This window comes from Sebastes fasciatus, chromosome 14 (assembly GCF_043250625.1).
Source record: "Sebastes fasciatus isolate fSebFas1 chromosome 14, fSebFas1.pri, whole genome shotgun sequence".
NCBI classification, from domain to species: Eukaryota; Metazoa; Chordata; class Actinopteri; order Perciformes; family Sebastidae; genus Sebastes; species Sebastes fasciatus.
The window spans coordinates 5,466,151-5,482,794 of record NC_133808.1 but is presented as its reverse complement, the minus strand read 5'-3'; the positions used below and the strand labels follow the sequence as shown (position 1 = coordinate 5,482,794).

Here is a 16,644-nt window from a genome sequence, read left to right as displayed (position 1 = left end):
TTAGAAACTCAGTCCTATCTGAATTGACTTTACTACCGCTGGAACCTGTTCTTACTGGCATTGGTCGGATCTTTTTCTCCTCTAAAAAGAACAATAATAACTGTGATGAATAAATTAATAAATGCTTTATTTCAGAAAGAAATAGTCTCTGTTCCAAAAGCTGCTTCCTCCTAGAATAACCTTACTTCACACTGGACTGGAACAAAATGTGGTGCCTATACCTTCTAAATATCTGATGATAAATATGGTTTCTAAATATCTGATAATAAATAAGGTTTGGGAAGTGACTTTTAAAATAATCCATCGTGTTTATCCCTCCAAGGTATTTCTACAAAGATATAACAGGGACTGCTCATTTTGTCAACTGGTTTATATTTGACTTCTGCACTTACTCTTCTACTAAAGCAAATTAAATATTATATCGTTTCATTTGATTCTATTCCTTGCAAAATCTCATATTTTTTGGAAAATTAATTCAAACAATACTTTGCATCAATCCTCTAGTCTAAAAACAGAAAAGCAACTAAATCCTGTATAACATTTGTATAAACTGATTTATGATTTATGTCAGTGCTCTGATCCCCTGGTATTATCTTATGTATTTGCTATATGTTTGCCATGGTGTTCATCAATAAAACAAACAAACAACATGAATATAGATAATATAAATAAATTAAATGATATAAATAAATTGGGACACATTCATTTTGTCAACTGGTTCCAGAAGATTTATATCATCTATTTTGATCTTGTCTCCACTCTTGTATTATTTGGAAAGATGTCTATACATTTATTTCCCAATATATTGATCTTGAATTTTCCCTCTCCTATGAAAATGCAATGTTTGGCTTCTGTACTTACTCTTCTACTAAAGCAAATTAAATATTATATCATTTAATTTGAAATTGTTTCTTGCAAAATCTCATATTTTTTTGGAAAATGAATTCAAACAATCCTTTGCATCGATCCTTTAGTCTAAAAACAGAAAAGCTACTAAAACCTTATATCTATACAGCTGTATCTATACAACTTTATAACATTTTTATAAACTGATTTATGATTCATGTCAGTGCTCTGATCCCCTGGCATTATCTGCTTATGTATTTGCTGTATACACCACTTGTATTTACCATGGTGTTCGTCAATAAAACAAACATTACAGTGAGGTCACCAAACTTCACGAACCAATAAGAACTTGACCCACTTGCAGCAAAAACTAATAGAGCGCTACAGGGATGACGTATTTTTGTAGGCCAACCAGGAAGTTAGCATCACCCTGGTTCCCTCGACAAAAAGCTAAAGAGATTGTTCCATTGGGTTTGGGATTATTGCAGAAACTAAGCTCTGTGGCAAACACACGTTTATGATACTTACACATTCTGTTCAGCAAGATAATCTTCACATAAACACCACTTTTATGATTCATGAAGGGTGAATGAAATCGCCAAAAGTGAAAAGCTAATGTCGGCATGATGACGTTTAGTAGTCTCATTTAGCCACTTGTTAGCAACCGCCTTTTTTCAAGACATATAAAAGCTTAAAAATTCACAAGTGGGATATTTACTGATGTTTTTTTTTTTGTTGTTTTTTATCGTAGAACAAAATGTTAAAATCTCTTCAGCTCAGACCTTATTTCAGGCATCTAGGCACCCATTCAAAGAAACCCATTTGACTTCCAGACGAGGGAACAGAAAGTGCTAAAATGCTAACTCCTTTTCGAGTTTTAGGACTCATTACTGCAGCACTCCGGTGATTTAAACCAATCACTGTGTTTACACACCCACACAGAGAGAGCGAAGAGTCGAATTAGGCAAAATAAAACACCTGTGTGGGAGGGCCATGGTGGGCGTACAGGGCTGTTAAGAGATAAGGTAAAAAATGTTCACGTATGTGTTCATAATGAGACAACCCAATGGACTAGTTTATTAAACATATAAAATAAATACATGCATGCAATGTTTACTACATTCAATGTCGAATGAAAACTGGGAGATACATATTTTTTGGAAGTGTGAGAACTCCCATTATTTCCATCAGTAAGTGAAAGCAGCTGTAGTGCACTCATCAGGAGGAGGAGGAGGAGGCATTATATGTGGTATGAAGGGTGTTGGTTGAGCTCTCGTACATCTCAGGCTCACTCAGCACTGAAGCAAATGTCAGGGACAGCTGAACACGTTTATTATCACATGACAGCACTTCTTTTGTATGTAATTATGTGACTGTGGACAGCTTTTGCTGTCACATCTTGGACTTTGGACAACTATAAGAATTAAATGTGATTATTTTATGGTTGGAAAGCAAATATGTTTCTGACCTTGTACTGGGAACATGTGGCCCGTAAATGTTAACATTTTACAACATTATTACGGTACAAGACGAAATTCTGCATGTGCCGGTTTTTCAGAAGGGCTTAAGGGTCATCGTCATTTGAATGATTCAAATATTCTCATATATTCATAAAAAATTATCACTAACTATCACTTCTACATTAAAGAAACACATACAACATGAAGGGAAAGTTAACAAATATCACTGTTTTTCTCATTCTATTTGGCTCAATTCTTAAATGATAATTATTTCTTTCCAAGCTCTGAAAATTAGTTTGTTGTTCACAACAGATTTGAATTCTCGCAAATTGTACTTACTCTTTCACAAACATGAAGCAAAACATATGCAATTTGCTTGAATAAATGATACATTCAAATCTGTTGTCAACAACAAACTAATTGTTCAGAGATTTGAACTCATTGTTTTGGAAAAAAACTAATTGCCATTCAAGAATTGAGCCAAAGCGAATGAGTAAAAGGTGTAAATGTGTCAATACGAGCAAGTGCTGTCCTGTATAGTCAATAAAAACTCCTGGAAAAGGTCCTGGAAAATGTCCTGGAAAAATATTTTTAAAAAAGAGTAGGAACCCTGCCATGCTGAAAAAACACATTTATTAATTAATTCATTAATTAATAATATAAAGAATATTTTGACCAGTACGGCTCACACGATTGACATTGGCCAGTTTACTTACACAATAACTAGGTTGGAAAGCATGAATGAAGTGTTTGGGTGAGTTACTACCTTTTGCAGACATGAAATAGATGTAATGTCCCATCAAACAGTTAGAACAGTTTAGAGAATGTTAAGACTGTTTCAAAAAATTAGCCAAATAAATTGAGAAAAACTGTAATATCTTTACTGAGTTGAATACGAGTATTAATATTCACAACAAAATATACAACAAAAATGTAAAAGTTGTTTGATAAAAACGCATAATTTCAGAAAGCAACGAGGGTTTGTAAAATCTTTTATTAATGTGCATCCGTGAAATTCGGGATTCTGCGTTTTTCCCATTTGCACAGAAGACTAATAAATGAACTGTGAATATGTTTCATAAATAGATGTGTAAAACCACAAGCTTACTTATTTCAAAATGCCCCAGAATCAGCTGTCACCCTACCATACCCTGACCTCGATTCATCTACTGGCATAAATGAGGCATAGAAGAACTGAAAGGAACGGAAACAGAAGTTTGCATCAGGGCCCAAAGCTGGTCTGTTGTAACCACATATTTCACCTGCTACATCAGAATAGAGAATAACAAAGGGTTATTTTTTTGTATGTTACGTATTGTATAGTGGGTTTGACGACTGTGAAACAGTGGCTCTCAAAAGTGCACACACTTCTCTTCATTTGACACAACTCTGTCTTATCAGAGAAATGATGAATGTCACGTAAACATGATATATTTGTATTCAGTTGTATATTCCACCATTCAGCGTAAACTAAAGTAAACAACTGCATATGGACATATGGTTTAGCCACATAAACAGCATTAAATATTATGTTTGAATTATTGATAAGATATGTATAGAAGACACAAGTACATGCGTTGATCAAGGAAAATCGGCACAACGGGCTTTCTCACAGAACGTACAGAGTAAAGTTTTCTCGAATGATAATATATGAATAAATTAGTTGAAGTTAATCGTTGGCCGTACTGGAGAAGACGTTAGGGCACCCCCGTTCTTGCAAAACGTTTCCCAAAGTTGATTTGAACAGGACCTGTAGTGCACACCTCCGGCCTGCAGAGAGCAGTGTGTGTTCACAGTGTTGAGTTATTGCTGATGTCTTCAGTAGTGCCGTGGCCCTGGATGTTCTTTCTCATAGTCCAAAGTCTGTGATTTGCAAGTGTGTAATTTCACAGCTGGGTGATCTTTCTGACGTCCCTATCCTTCTCTTCGCCGTTGTCATCAAATTCAAAGGCACTATTTTCCACAGCTTGTCCCTTCTTTTTTGCTGATTCACCATCACCAGCTTCCAGGGATGGATCCTCGAAGTCTGCATCAGCTGGGCGACGGCCACATTTCTTTTTATATATCTGGTAGGCTGTAGAGGAAAAAAAAACATGGATTCAGTAACACTGATTAGTCATCCTGACATGTATCTTTTAAAACAGCATTGAAATTAACCTGGGCTTCAGTGAATGATCCTTTTCTCTTGACAATTTTCTGTCATCTAGTGCTTGTGTTGTTCTTGTTCTGCCAGTTATTATAAGGGTTGATAATGCAATGATTGAAGGCAGAGGTCCATCATGCAGAAAAGGTGGATTTTTGTAAGCCCAGTCGCCAGAAATGAATGTATGTCTGCATTGTACATTCCTGCAAACCACACATTGAATGTGTCTGTTTTTGCATTCTGTCAGAGCAAGTGATGAAGTATATCGAGCCACCGCTACTGAAAGTGAAGTGGTATGAAAGTTATGTGGTATAATAACTAGTATAAGAAGCAAGAGAGTCGACTACGGGCCGGTGGGAGTGGTGGTGGATGGATGGGTCAAATAAACACAAGACTTTCAACTAACCAATCGTTTCACAACGTTAACCAAGTGACATAGTGCGTTTCGAGGCTGATATGAAACGTATTTATGGAACGTATTTTTGGTTCAGATATGTGGACATTAATTTTCCCTTGCAGTTATATCAACATAGATTCAGAGAATCAATATTTCAGGAATGGGAGGTAACTCCCATCCTATAACTCTCAAGTTGCCTAGACATTGGAGCGTCACAATTTCGTCAAAATCCGACTCAGAGGTGAACCAAGTAGGAACAATTTCCAACCAAGGGCAAATACGTCGCACCTCTTTTTTCACTGAAATGAAAGTGGAACAGATGTTGATCTGACCACACCTGTGCAATGACACACACATTTTCACTAGAAGTGCAGATGTTCTGCAACACATGACACCATCAAGCAGACATACATCGGCTTGTCACTATAGTCATTGTGACCCTTGGATCATAACTTTATGTAACAGAACAAAACAGTCTCACTGCAGTTCGTGAAATAGTCACCATATTTAATGTATTTGATTTGTGTACATAGACACAAATTTCCCTTTCAACAACGTATTTTTAGTGCATTTTCCTACGAATGTCCTTGGTTAGGCTTAGGCAACAAAACGACTTAGTTAGGTTTAGGAAAATATCGCGGTCTGAGTTTAAATAACACCGGAGTGGCGTCACTTAAGCACGGAAGTTACGTGACAAAAACTACTAAGATAGGTTTAGGAAAGATCGCCGTTTGGTTTAAAATAACTCCAGAAGTGTCGTAACTTAAGTACGGAAGTTACGTGACAAATAAATAAACTTTGACCCTTTTTAAACTTACCAGTTCACAATTACGAGGAATACATACAAATTGATTTTGTCTATGTAGACAAATCATTACATTTAATTTCGTGACTATTTCACAGACTGCTGTGTGACTGGGCCTGAACAGAAACAGATCTATGAATATGAAACATCCCTGACTTCTGTTACTTGCTAAAGTTAAGTGATAAATAAATGTATTAAATGGCACACTGGGCTCAATTTGATGATTTAAGAAACCTGATAATGCTTGGAAGCAGCGGTGCTAAGTGAAAAGGCAGGGAAGCAGTGTTTTCACGATGGGATAAAACAGAACATCTGATGCTCTAAATATTCCTTAAGTGTGCCAGAACTGAGCACTGACCCAGTGCAACGAGTAGTTATGGAACAAGACAACAAACAACATGCCATCATGCAGCCTGTCCGCAAGAAGCATTTTAGCAGTGGATGACTGAAAATGGTCATGTCAGCAGAAACAGAATCGCAGTAGGAAATGGCTGACGAGATAATAGTGGGGTATGTAGGAAGTGTCCATTTCGATCACCAAACCCATTTTTATTTTGCATGTGGTTGAACAACACGCACGAACCACTTCTTTTTCTAGTATAATCCGGCCCAGTTAAACCCACAGAGACTTTGTTCAGCTGTGTCAGAAGCCTTGTGGAGGATGAGACAGCTTCAGCCGTATGTTCCCCCTTCATTCTTTTGATGGTAAATGACTGGCCAACACCTAGTTTTCACTAAAGTGCAACTTTTTCTTTGAAAAACTGCCATCCTTAAAGTGGCAGTAAGAAGTATATTTTTGCATCATTGGGCAAAAATTCCATAATAACCTTTCAGCATATTGTAATTCAAGTGTTCTGAGAGATAACTAGACTTCTGCTCCTCCTCATGGCTCTGTTTTCAGGCTTTAAAAAATCTAGCCCGTGACGGGAGACTTTGACCAATCACAGGTCATTTCATTGAGAGAGCGTTCCTATTGGATGTGACCGGAGCTTGGCGTTCCTTCACCAGATTTCACAATGGTGGCGGCGTCACAAACGTTCTCATTTTACAGCTAAACAGTACACTACAAGATGATTCGGAAAACATTTGAGGAGAGAAATAGGCATTAACGTAACATAATAGTGATTCATATTTGATCAGCGCTGCCTAGTTTAACCGTTTGGTTGGAGTTCGCGAGTGATTGACCGCCGGCTCTCATAGACAGCAGATGGATAGAAGACCTCAGATCAGCTCTTACTGCTTGTTTTCTTCCGGTCTGTGAAATCTTGCAGATGCCATTAGGAGCACCGGGGGACACCAGAGGACAAAGAGGCACATGATTTTTTTTCAGGTTACCTGTTTCATGTACTACTGTCACGATATAGTGAACATTTTATAAAAATAACTTTTTTCAATCATATTTGCTCCAATCTCGCCTACTTCAGCTTTAACTGTGTACCTTATCTCTACAAACATATTTTGCATTAATATGGCAATGGCATAAGAGTTTGGTATCAGAAGCGTGCGGGTTTCCGTTTGTATTCCGAGTAGTATCGACCAATCACGTTCGAGAGGGCTTTGGTTGAACGCAGGATAAACAGTAGGTGTGGAGAGCAAAAGAGGCGGAATGCATTGGCCGAAATGCAGCTATTGTCTGACGATGATTTCTCTTTTTATTGGTTTGAAATTAGCTTGTAAACTGGCTGCTTGTGAAACAATGCAGTCGTACATGTTGTCTCTCAACTTCAACTACGGTATCATGTCTCAAGTTGCTAATCGGACTGTATACAATGAGCAGCGCACAGAGAAGGAAGTCTTGGCCCAGATACCCGCTGGCTACACCGGAACCCCAGAAATAAAGCCCCTTTCCCCCAGAGGCTTATCTGTCGTCAGACCGATAGCTGATGGGTTCTGTGTACGTACAGTATCTGCCTGCTAAACTCTCACCTCCCACAGTTATGCTTGCTGCCACTAGCTGGAAGATGCTGTAGATGAGGGGGAATGAGAACATGACATCCAACTCAGCTTGGCTGAAGGACAGCTGGACAATGGTGCTGCACAGCTGGGAGTTCTGGAAACCTGTCTCCAATGCGATGGTTCGAGCTCTGAACAAAGTAAGGAGCGATAAACAGCCTCATTAAGTAAGTACATTTATTACTATATGGGTTTGTTGATGCAGTAGTGGTTTCATGATTTATACAACTGAATTCAAGTATAATATACCTTTGGCGGCAAAGTTAAATTTAAATCAAGGAATCAAGATACAGGCTTTATACATATACTGTATATGCCAACATCACTACAACGCTGTCACCTTACCTGAACCAGGGTTGACCTGCAAAGCGGGCCAATAAGAATCCCAGGCTATAACCAATGCAGGGGTAGATGGTTCCAATAATCCATAGGGAGGGAGCAATGGTCCAGGAGGACTGGTAGAGAATTCCTCCAACCACAGCTATGCCGATAATGAGACAAAATCCTGCAATGGACCCAAACTGTGCAAAGCAGACACACAGGCAGTCCCGGAATTTCCATTAGATAAATCCATGAATGTCACAACAAATCCCTTGATCAAATATCAGATTCATAAAAAACGTATTGGAGTAATACTTAGATGTCACTCTTTGCATAAAACAGTCACATGGATTCCTACCTTGAGGATCTTTTTCGCCCCGTTGGGCCATCTGCGTTTAACATAAATTCCCAGAGCAATTGGAACAAGAATGGACACTAGAGTGATACCTGAGGATACACAGAATTCATAGTGTGACATAATTATAGGATTATAATAATCCTGTACAGTGCTTTTGGTACAAAACTACAAAGTGAGTGAACAACACAATAAAACGGTAGATGTGGACGTCCTTAGAAAGTTTAGCTTTATGGGCTAGTAATCATACAGCATTTTCCTACTTACCAATACTTTCGTATGGGATCTGGATGGTGCTGGAGGAAGTCCAGACGGAGGTGTAAATGATCAGACAGAGAGGCATCATCCCCATGGCCAAGACAGAGGAACAGACTGTCATACTGATACTGAGGAGGGGAGTATATGAACAGTGTTTTTGTCAAACAAAATTCTTTAATAACATTATATTTTTCAAGCAGTGTATGTCCTAAAAATAAGGAGGGGGCCTGCGACTGATGCTGTGTCAGTCTCCAATCAACTGATATCCCACTTGGGGATTTGCTCGATCATTAGCCTACGCAGTACGCTACCTTATGAGGCCCTGAGAATGATGGTTCCCAATTGTACTCCATGGTAGCCTCATTAGCAAACAGCAAACGTATCGCCTGGGTTGTCTAAATGGGACCTAAATGTGATCCTATCACTATTTTGGGCCTACAGGGCCACATTGTCAGGGCAGCTGTCTGTGTTTTCTAATAATCAGATGTATTAATTTTTTTTTTTGTGGTGTATAAAGTCAAGATATATAATAAGTAGGGTTGTGTATTGGCAAGAATCTGGCGATACGATACGTATCATGATATAGGGGTTACGATTCAATATATTGCGATGTATTGCGATACTGTAAGCAAGGCAATATATTGTGATTTTTTATTCTAATTTCAGGAAAACTGTCATAGTATAAAGAACACACCATCATCTGCATAAAATCACAGTATTTAAAAAAAAAACTTGTTTTATGCAATCACAACAGTGGGATCTGCATTTGCATTTATTTTCACAAATATTTGCATGTAAACTACTGATTAAAAATTGATAAAGTGTTTTTTTTTTACAATTAATACAGTATCATAAAACATAATGTTGCGATCCTCAAGCGTATCGGTATTTACTTACACCCCTAATAACCCCAAAACAATTCTTACCTTAGATCCATGTCTCCGTCCAGCCAGTAGCAGATAATGTTAGAGCCGGTGCCTCCAGGACAGCAGCCCATGATGATGATGACAACAGCCTGTACAGGCAGCACATTGAAGGCCAGCGACAAGGCAAAGCCTGCGAAAGGCATGATGCCGAACTGGCACAGGAAGCCGATGATGATGCCCCAGGGTCTTCTGATGTGGCCCAACAGCTTTTTGGTATCCACAGTGCAGCCCATAGAGAACATGACCATAGCGAGCATTAATGTGAGCGTCACGCTCATCGCCTGGCTCAGCATGTCATTGAAGTTACTGGGAGGAACAATGCAGTTTCCGCCTGAACACACTGTGGCAAGAGGGTCGCAGCCGGTAGGCACCGCGGTCGTCACCGCGGTCGTCACCGCCTTGGATATGTACATCGTGGAGAATGTAATAGGAGGAGATAAGGATAATCAGTGGCTCCTGATTTGAAAAGAGAAGACTAGATGTAATTCTTAGAGTCCACGGGACTACTCCTGTTTCTCCTCCTCCGATATCCACGAAGATAACAGCGACAGTGACAAGAAGCGTCCAGCTCACGGCTCTTTATGCCTGCCCTGCTACAGCCAAATATAGTTGGGAGGGAAAATCAGCTGGAAAAAAAATCAAAAATTAACCAATACTTAATGTTTTTATGGGGGCGGTGTTCAGAGGCACATGCATATAAAAAGGAGAATCATTCTGAAATGTGAAATGTCATTGCGCAATGACTCCCAACTTTTACTGCCCTTTGGCCTCTTAAAACTTTATTGGACAGCTCTGCTATGCAGCATCATCATCCTACAATGCCAGTAAGGAGGGAAGATGCTAGCAGTTCTCAAAGACAGGGCACACCCTGTAGATATTATTTGCACAGTGCCTGTAAAACATTATATCATACAGGGGATGTAATAAAATATTTTCTGACATTGTTTAATAGAAAAAAAAAGTCTTAAAAGTATCTAGCGGTGAGGGGACAGATTGCAACCAACTGAAGCCTCTCCCGTGTGCCAAGTGTGTAGAAGAACTATGGTGGCCTACGCAATGTGAATGGCCCTCTCAAGAGCCAGTTGTTGGTCATTTGGAGCAGAGCCAGTGCGTAGAGTGTGTGCGTATGTGGGAAGTGTTGGATTTATTATGTACAAAAGTGCTTACAATGACCTGAAAGTTTTCAGTTGCGCGCAGGAAAACAAACTAGAAGCATCATGCAGTACGTCAAACTGCTAGTAGCGTTTGCTGTAGCATTTGTGTTTACCTCTCTTGTCCTCGTTCTTCCGTACAAACTTTCTTAATGTGATTTGTCATGTATTTTAAATGTTTTCAGCTATAATGTTTTAATATTATATATATCATATATGTTTAATGTTTTCATTTCATATTACTATCTTAATGCAATTCATCATGTATTTTCGTGTTTTCAGTTACCATTTTAGTTATTCATGATAAAAGGAGGGAATGTGAGAGAAAATACCATGACCCTTGTGTAGAATTTGTGTACTCAGATAAATCTGAATAACCTGGGAAAGCACAGACTGTACTAGTTTAGATACATTACTTATCATCCTCGCCTCTGCACTCTGCTAAAACTAGCTAATCACAAGTAACTCTTTAACAATAGACAATGCTTTCACTCAGAAGCAGGGTGGAAGGTGTGGGCTACAAGGGGGGGAAGGCTAAACCAAGATTATAAAGAATGATGTAGTGAGGTAGCTCCCCTAATGAATATAAACTAGCTGACCAAATAGCTGCAGGTTTTGAAAACATACCTCTAATAAGTGCTCTGATCCCTATCACACCTAACAAAAATGTTGACCGCATTAACTACATCCACTATAATGTTCTCCGTTTGACTAATCTAACCCGTGATGCAATTGCCGGACTAGCTGAACAAATGGCTCCTACGTCACTGATGGTGATCCAAAATAGAATGGCATTAGATATGCTGCTGGCAGAGAAAGGCGGTGTATGCTCAATGTTCCAAGACTCATGTTGTATTTTCATCCCTAACAATACAGCGCCGGACGGGACTGTAACTAAGGCACTAGAGGGGCTCCGGACGCTGTCTGAATCCATGCACGATGACTCAGGTATCAACAGCCCCATTAACGACTGGTTAGACCGTACCTTTGGGAAATGGAAATCCATGGTGGTATCTCTATTCTCCTCAATCCTTGCTGTGTGTGCATGCTTAGTATTATGCGGTTGTTGCTGTATTCCATGTATTCGCCACCTCACTGAGCGTGTGATTATTTCTGCTGTGCAACGAAAGCATCCGGATGCACCTCCTTCTTATCAGATGGCCATGTTCCAAGCTGAGAGACAGGGTCTCCTGGAAATGACGGAGGATAGTGAAGATGTTGATCCTGAAGAGGTTGTGTGATGATGCTTATAATAAATACATCTGTATGTAACATTATCTGTAGGTGAACTTAGTTAAGTTCAAAAGAGGGTCTGTTGGATTTATTATGTACAAAAGTGCTTACAATGACCTGAAATAACCTGATTGTTGGATTTGTTGTGCATGAAGTGTTTGCGAGGACAGGGAGGATGCACGTTCTGTTCTTTTTGCAAGGTCAAAGAGAGAAAGGAGTCAGAAGGAGAAACAAAGAAGAAGATATGCAGCAAAAACATCACGTGCCATAATCTCATGAATATTACTATTGTGTAAACCATGAATAGGCTGGATCAGGGATAGCTCGGGGTTCAGACTTCGCGAACTGACCCATGCACTGTATGTTGTCAGGGACACGTTGATTGGATCCAGATATCTGTAAACTCTTTTATTTTTACTTATGCAACATTGATTGTTCGGAATAAATTGAATCATTATGCTTTAACTCATCTGTTTGGAAATTCTCTTTGTCACACAAGATTAACCAACACGTAACTGGGCCTTGACCTTTTGGAGGTAGAAGGCCAGTTCCTTCAGAAGTGAGTGGTGAAGCAAGAGAAAGAGAGCGGTGATCGACTCGGGCCCAAACAGGAAAAGTTAACAGAGTTTGGTTTGTCCGTTCTGGGCTACATGGTGGACTCCGTGAAGAGGACCCGCTCCCTACGTAGATATAAACGGCTCATTCTAAGGTAACGAAAACACAACGATTCTCCTTTTCAGGTGATCATACACTAAAGAAAACATACTTATAAATATTATATTATATTTCTGTCAATAGATCCCCCTAATTGTTACACACCGTTCCTTTAAAAGTAAAACCAGTAACTGATAAATATGGAACACAAAATAAATTTAGCAACATGGTTATAGAAGTATGGGAAGAATACATGAAAATTCCCAAGGCACTGAGGCAATCAGGCACTGACTGAGTCACTGGGCTCGATGGCTGAGATGGTAGACTCTACATAGCAACTGTTGCCCAGGTGACTCACCAGTCGCTGCTTATTTGCTTTTTTTATTAAATCCAAGTGAATTATATATTTTTATAGTTCAATTACAACTGCATACATCTATCAAATACAAATCTAAGCACACTGTATTATACCTCATGCAGCAACCTGTTTCATTAATCAATCCACTACTTACAAACTTCAGTGTGTTGCAAATTTATCACACATTTTTTATCTGTTCAAGATGTCCTAAAGGGAGATTTGTCAAGTATTTAATACTCGTATCAACATGGGAATGGACACATATGTTGGCTTTGTGCATATGTATGCATATATTTATTATTGGAAATCAATGAACAACACAGAAACAATGACAAATATTGTCCAGAAACCCTCACAGGTACTGTATTTAGCATAAAAAATGTGGTCAAATCATAACATGGCAAACTGCAGCCCAACAGGCAACAACAGCTGTCAGTGTGTCAGTGTGCTGACTTGACTATGACTTGCCCCAAACTGCATGTGATTATCATAAAGTGGGCATGTCTGTAAAGGGGAGACTCGTGGGTACCCATAGAACCCATTTTCATTCACATATCTTGAGGTCAGAGGTCAAGGGACCCCTTTGAAGATGGTCATGACAGTTTTTCCTCGCCAAAATTTAGCGCAAGTTTGGAGCGTTATTTAGCCTCCTTCCCGATAAGCTATTATGACATTTTTTAGTTTCATATGATGGATCTTCACTCTACCTTTAAAACTGAGCCCGCTACAACCTCCTACAACCTATATATATATACTGTAAATATGAAATTTTATCTAAAAAATCACAAGTCTTACTGAAAACCAATGCTTAAATCCTGGAATCCAGATTTCAGTTCAATCCAGAATTTGTGTTAAAATTTGCTGTTTTGTGGAAGAATAATCGGTAAAAAGTGTCCAAATGTGTAAAACTGATACAGGGTAGATCTACTGTACCTCCACAGTCTAACAGCTGTAATTACTGATGAAGGTGCTTCTGCTAAAGGGGGGGTGAGCACTTATGCAGTCAGTTATTTTGTATTTTATAAAGTATTTACTTTTAATTTAGATCAGTTGGTGGAGATTTGTTTCCATTGAGACATTTAAAGTAGTTTTGGTTTTTAAGTGTCGAAATTTGTATATCTCTAAATCTGATATCCACCCTGATTCAGTGTTGTAAAGCAATAAAACATAAAAAGATCTAACTGGGAATAAATATAATTTATAGGCACTTTCGTGGATACAATAAAAAAGTTGAAGTGTTATAAAAATCACATTAATGTTCTACAGCTGCTCATTCCCTGTGGCTTTAAAGTACTTCAGTGTGCCCACAAAGTCGAGGAAAGAGTTACAAATAACTACAAAACATTTGCTAGCAGTTTGCAGGAGAGGAAAATCTTTTTATTCTAATTCAGATTTTCTTTTTTCGCTCTCCAACAACAACAAAAACTGACAAGATCGGGTTGATCTTACCTTCCCAGGGTCCTATTGAAGAGTTTGTGTGTGCCTCCGTATGGAATGGGTAATACTTAATCTTAAAGTTAAAGGACAACCAGTCAACGCCGGCTAAAGAACCTGTTGCACTGCATTAAAAAAATAAAAGCTGCTTAAGCCACTATGTAGCTGCATTTATAAAACAATGGTTTGTCTGCAGTCTGAACAATGAAGAGCATGAAGAGTGGACACAATAAAAGCAATAATGTGATTTGTATAATGTATTGCAGTTCAACATTAGACCCTGCAAAATACACAAACTTAATGACACTTAAAAAAATGTTTTTGTTGAGACTGTGCCAGACAAAGTTTGGTTTTCACTGAGGATTTTGAAATCTGCAGTTTGTGGTGCTGTTCAGTTTGATGTAACTTGGCACTAATTAGGCCAACAAGGTCTACTATTGGGGGTCTATTGGTTGCCAGAGGAGTTAAACATGGCTTAACTGCATATTACAAATTACAGTTTTTCATTAGATATCAGAACTGATATCCATCCATCCATTATCTGATTCACATTCCTGTTCCCGTGTCATAAACTGTAAAGGTGTGTGCAGTATTGCTCTTCCTGTATGTCTAAACCCGTACTGTGGAATGAGGAAAGATCAGTGAAATACTTATGGAAGCCCTTCAGAGGGAGTCTTATCATGTCTTTATCTTTATCTGTCCCATCAGCTTTTATCTTTTTCTCCCCATCTGACTTGTCCTTCGTTCAGGACGCAGTAAATTTTAAGTATCTTTCTTGCTCCTGGAGTGTGAATGAGTGTGAAGGTGTGTGTCACGTCAAGGCCATTATCTTAGGCGATCTGATTGCAGATCACAATCTGATCCGATAGCTGCATGCTGTACTTCATGAACCTGCTCCACTGTAAAATAAAGAAATGAAATGACACCTTTGGGAAACTGTCCCAATGGCTAAAAAAAAGAAGGAAAAAAAAGGATACAATGACACTTTCAGCATGTGACCTTCACCCCTTGTTGATAGCCTCTATAAAAAACATTATGACTGTCTGCTGATCTTCTACGTACTCTGAGTCTTCTACTGCCACCGTTCTTTGCAGACCAGATGTTTCCTATCATATTCATACGTACGCGTTGTTTTACCGCTCTGCTAAAAACCCAGATTCTAACAGTTTAATGCTCAGCAGAATTCTGGGTAGGGGTGTACATTTTGAGTTGTAAGCTATTGTTAAACTTTTACTTTTACTCTGTTATTATCCGCTCAATTACGAACAACACATTTCCTTGGCTTATAAAAACAGTTGTCTGAATAATTGAGAATATTTACTTAAAGAAAAATTCATTTAAAATGAATAATTTTCTGTTTGTGTCAAAAAAATCCTCATGCAAACCAATAAAACAGGGAAAAAGGTTCATTGGATGTGAACCGTTTTTATAGGCACAGCATTTAAAGTGGCTGATCTAGACATCAACAATGGGAACTAACATATAGAAAAAAATGTTTTAATTATAGAATACATGATTAAACGGCTTTTGCTGAAACAATAAATAAATAAATAAAAGAGGCCAGTAAGAAAAAGGTTGTTTTACGCACACCTACGAAAAGGAATGCACTGTAATAATCCACGTAATAGTGAGCCAGGACGTGCAGGGCTGCCTCTAAGGAAGTCAAGAGACGTAGGTCGGGGTGGATGGATAGATCAAACAAACACAGGACTTTCACCCAGGAGGCTGCTGTTTGTGTCCTGTGTGAAAGCAAAAGTCAACGTTGACTTATTTAACCTTACGTTAAAGAGTTACGTTACTTTCACTGAAGAGGATGACAGAGAGTGCTGTGTGCTGCCTTATATACTGTGGGGTTCCGCACGTATTCGGGTATGCGCGTCCTGCATTCTGGATCAACTGGAGGGTCTTTAGAGACTTATTGGAGCAGCCTGATAATAAGGAGTTGCAGTAATCAAAATCTAGAAGTAACAGATGTGTGGACTCATTTTTCTGCATCGTTTTGAGACAGGATGTGCCTGATTTGTGTAATGTTACGTAGGTGAAAGAAGGAAGTCCTTGAAGTTTGTTTTATGTGGGAGTTAAAGAACATATCCTGATCAAAGATAACTCCAAGGTTCTTTATGGTGGTGCTGGAGGCCAAGGCAATCTTATAGATAAGACATACAGAATACATATAACAATTCGTATAAACTAGACCAGATGCCGGAACTATTGCTGAAGTCTGCAAGCCGGCCGCGGAGCTCCGTTGTGCTGCGCATCCTATGTGAACAGCCTAATATTGGGCAGCGGCTCTTGTGGCCTATGTGAACCCACCGTTAGCCTACTGATTTACATGTCATTTCTTCTGAGC

At 38.9% G+C, this 16,644-nt stretch overlaps 1 protein-coding gene and 1 long non-coding RNA gene across 3 annotated transcripts in view; one reads left to right on the top strand and one right to left on the bottom strand.

Moving 5' to 3' along the window:
* The window catches only part of LOC141782199 (uncharacterized), a 41,581-nt gene that overhangs the window by 2,354 nt on the left and 22,583 nt on the right, over window positions 1–16,644 (top strand). The window lies entirely within an intron of this gene.
* slc10a2 (solute carrier family 10 member 2) lies at window positions 3,162–10,596 on the bottom strand. The gene is made up of 6 exons (XM_074658266.1): window positions 9,465–10,596; window positions 8,548–8,666; window positions 8,284–8,372; window positions 7,950–8,125; window positions 7,578–7,735; window positions 3,162–4,380 (listed from the first exon to the last, which is right to left on the bottom strand). The coding sequence occupies exons 1-6, from the start codon at window positions 9,875–9,877 to the stop codon at window positions 4,193–4,195; spliced, it is 1,143 nt and encodes a 380-aa protein (XP_074514367.1). The 5' UTR covers window positions 9,878–10,596; the 3' UTR covers window positions 3,162–4,192.

Coding starts and splice junctions, on each gene's coding strand:
- slc10a2 (XM_074658266.1), bottom strand. CDS start 9,877: ATGTACATATCCAAGGCGGTGACGACCGCGGTGACGACCGCGGTGCCT. Junction 8,373..8,547: donor GATCCCATACGAAAGTATTG/GTAAGTAGGAAA, acceptor GTGTATCCTCAG/GTATCACTCTAGTGTCCATT. Junction 7,736..7,949: donor GCAGGTCAACCCTGGTTCAG/GTAAGGTGACAG, acceptor TACTTTGTTCAG/AGCTCGAACCATCGCATTGG.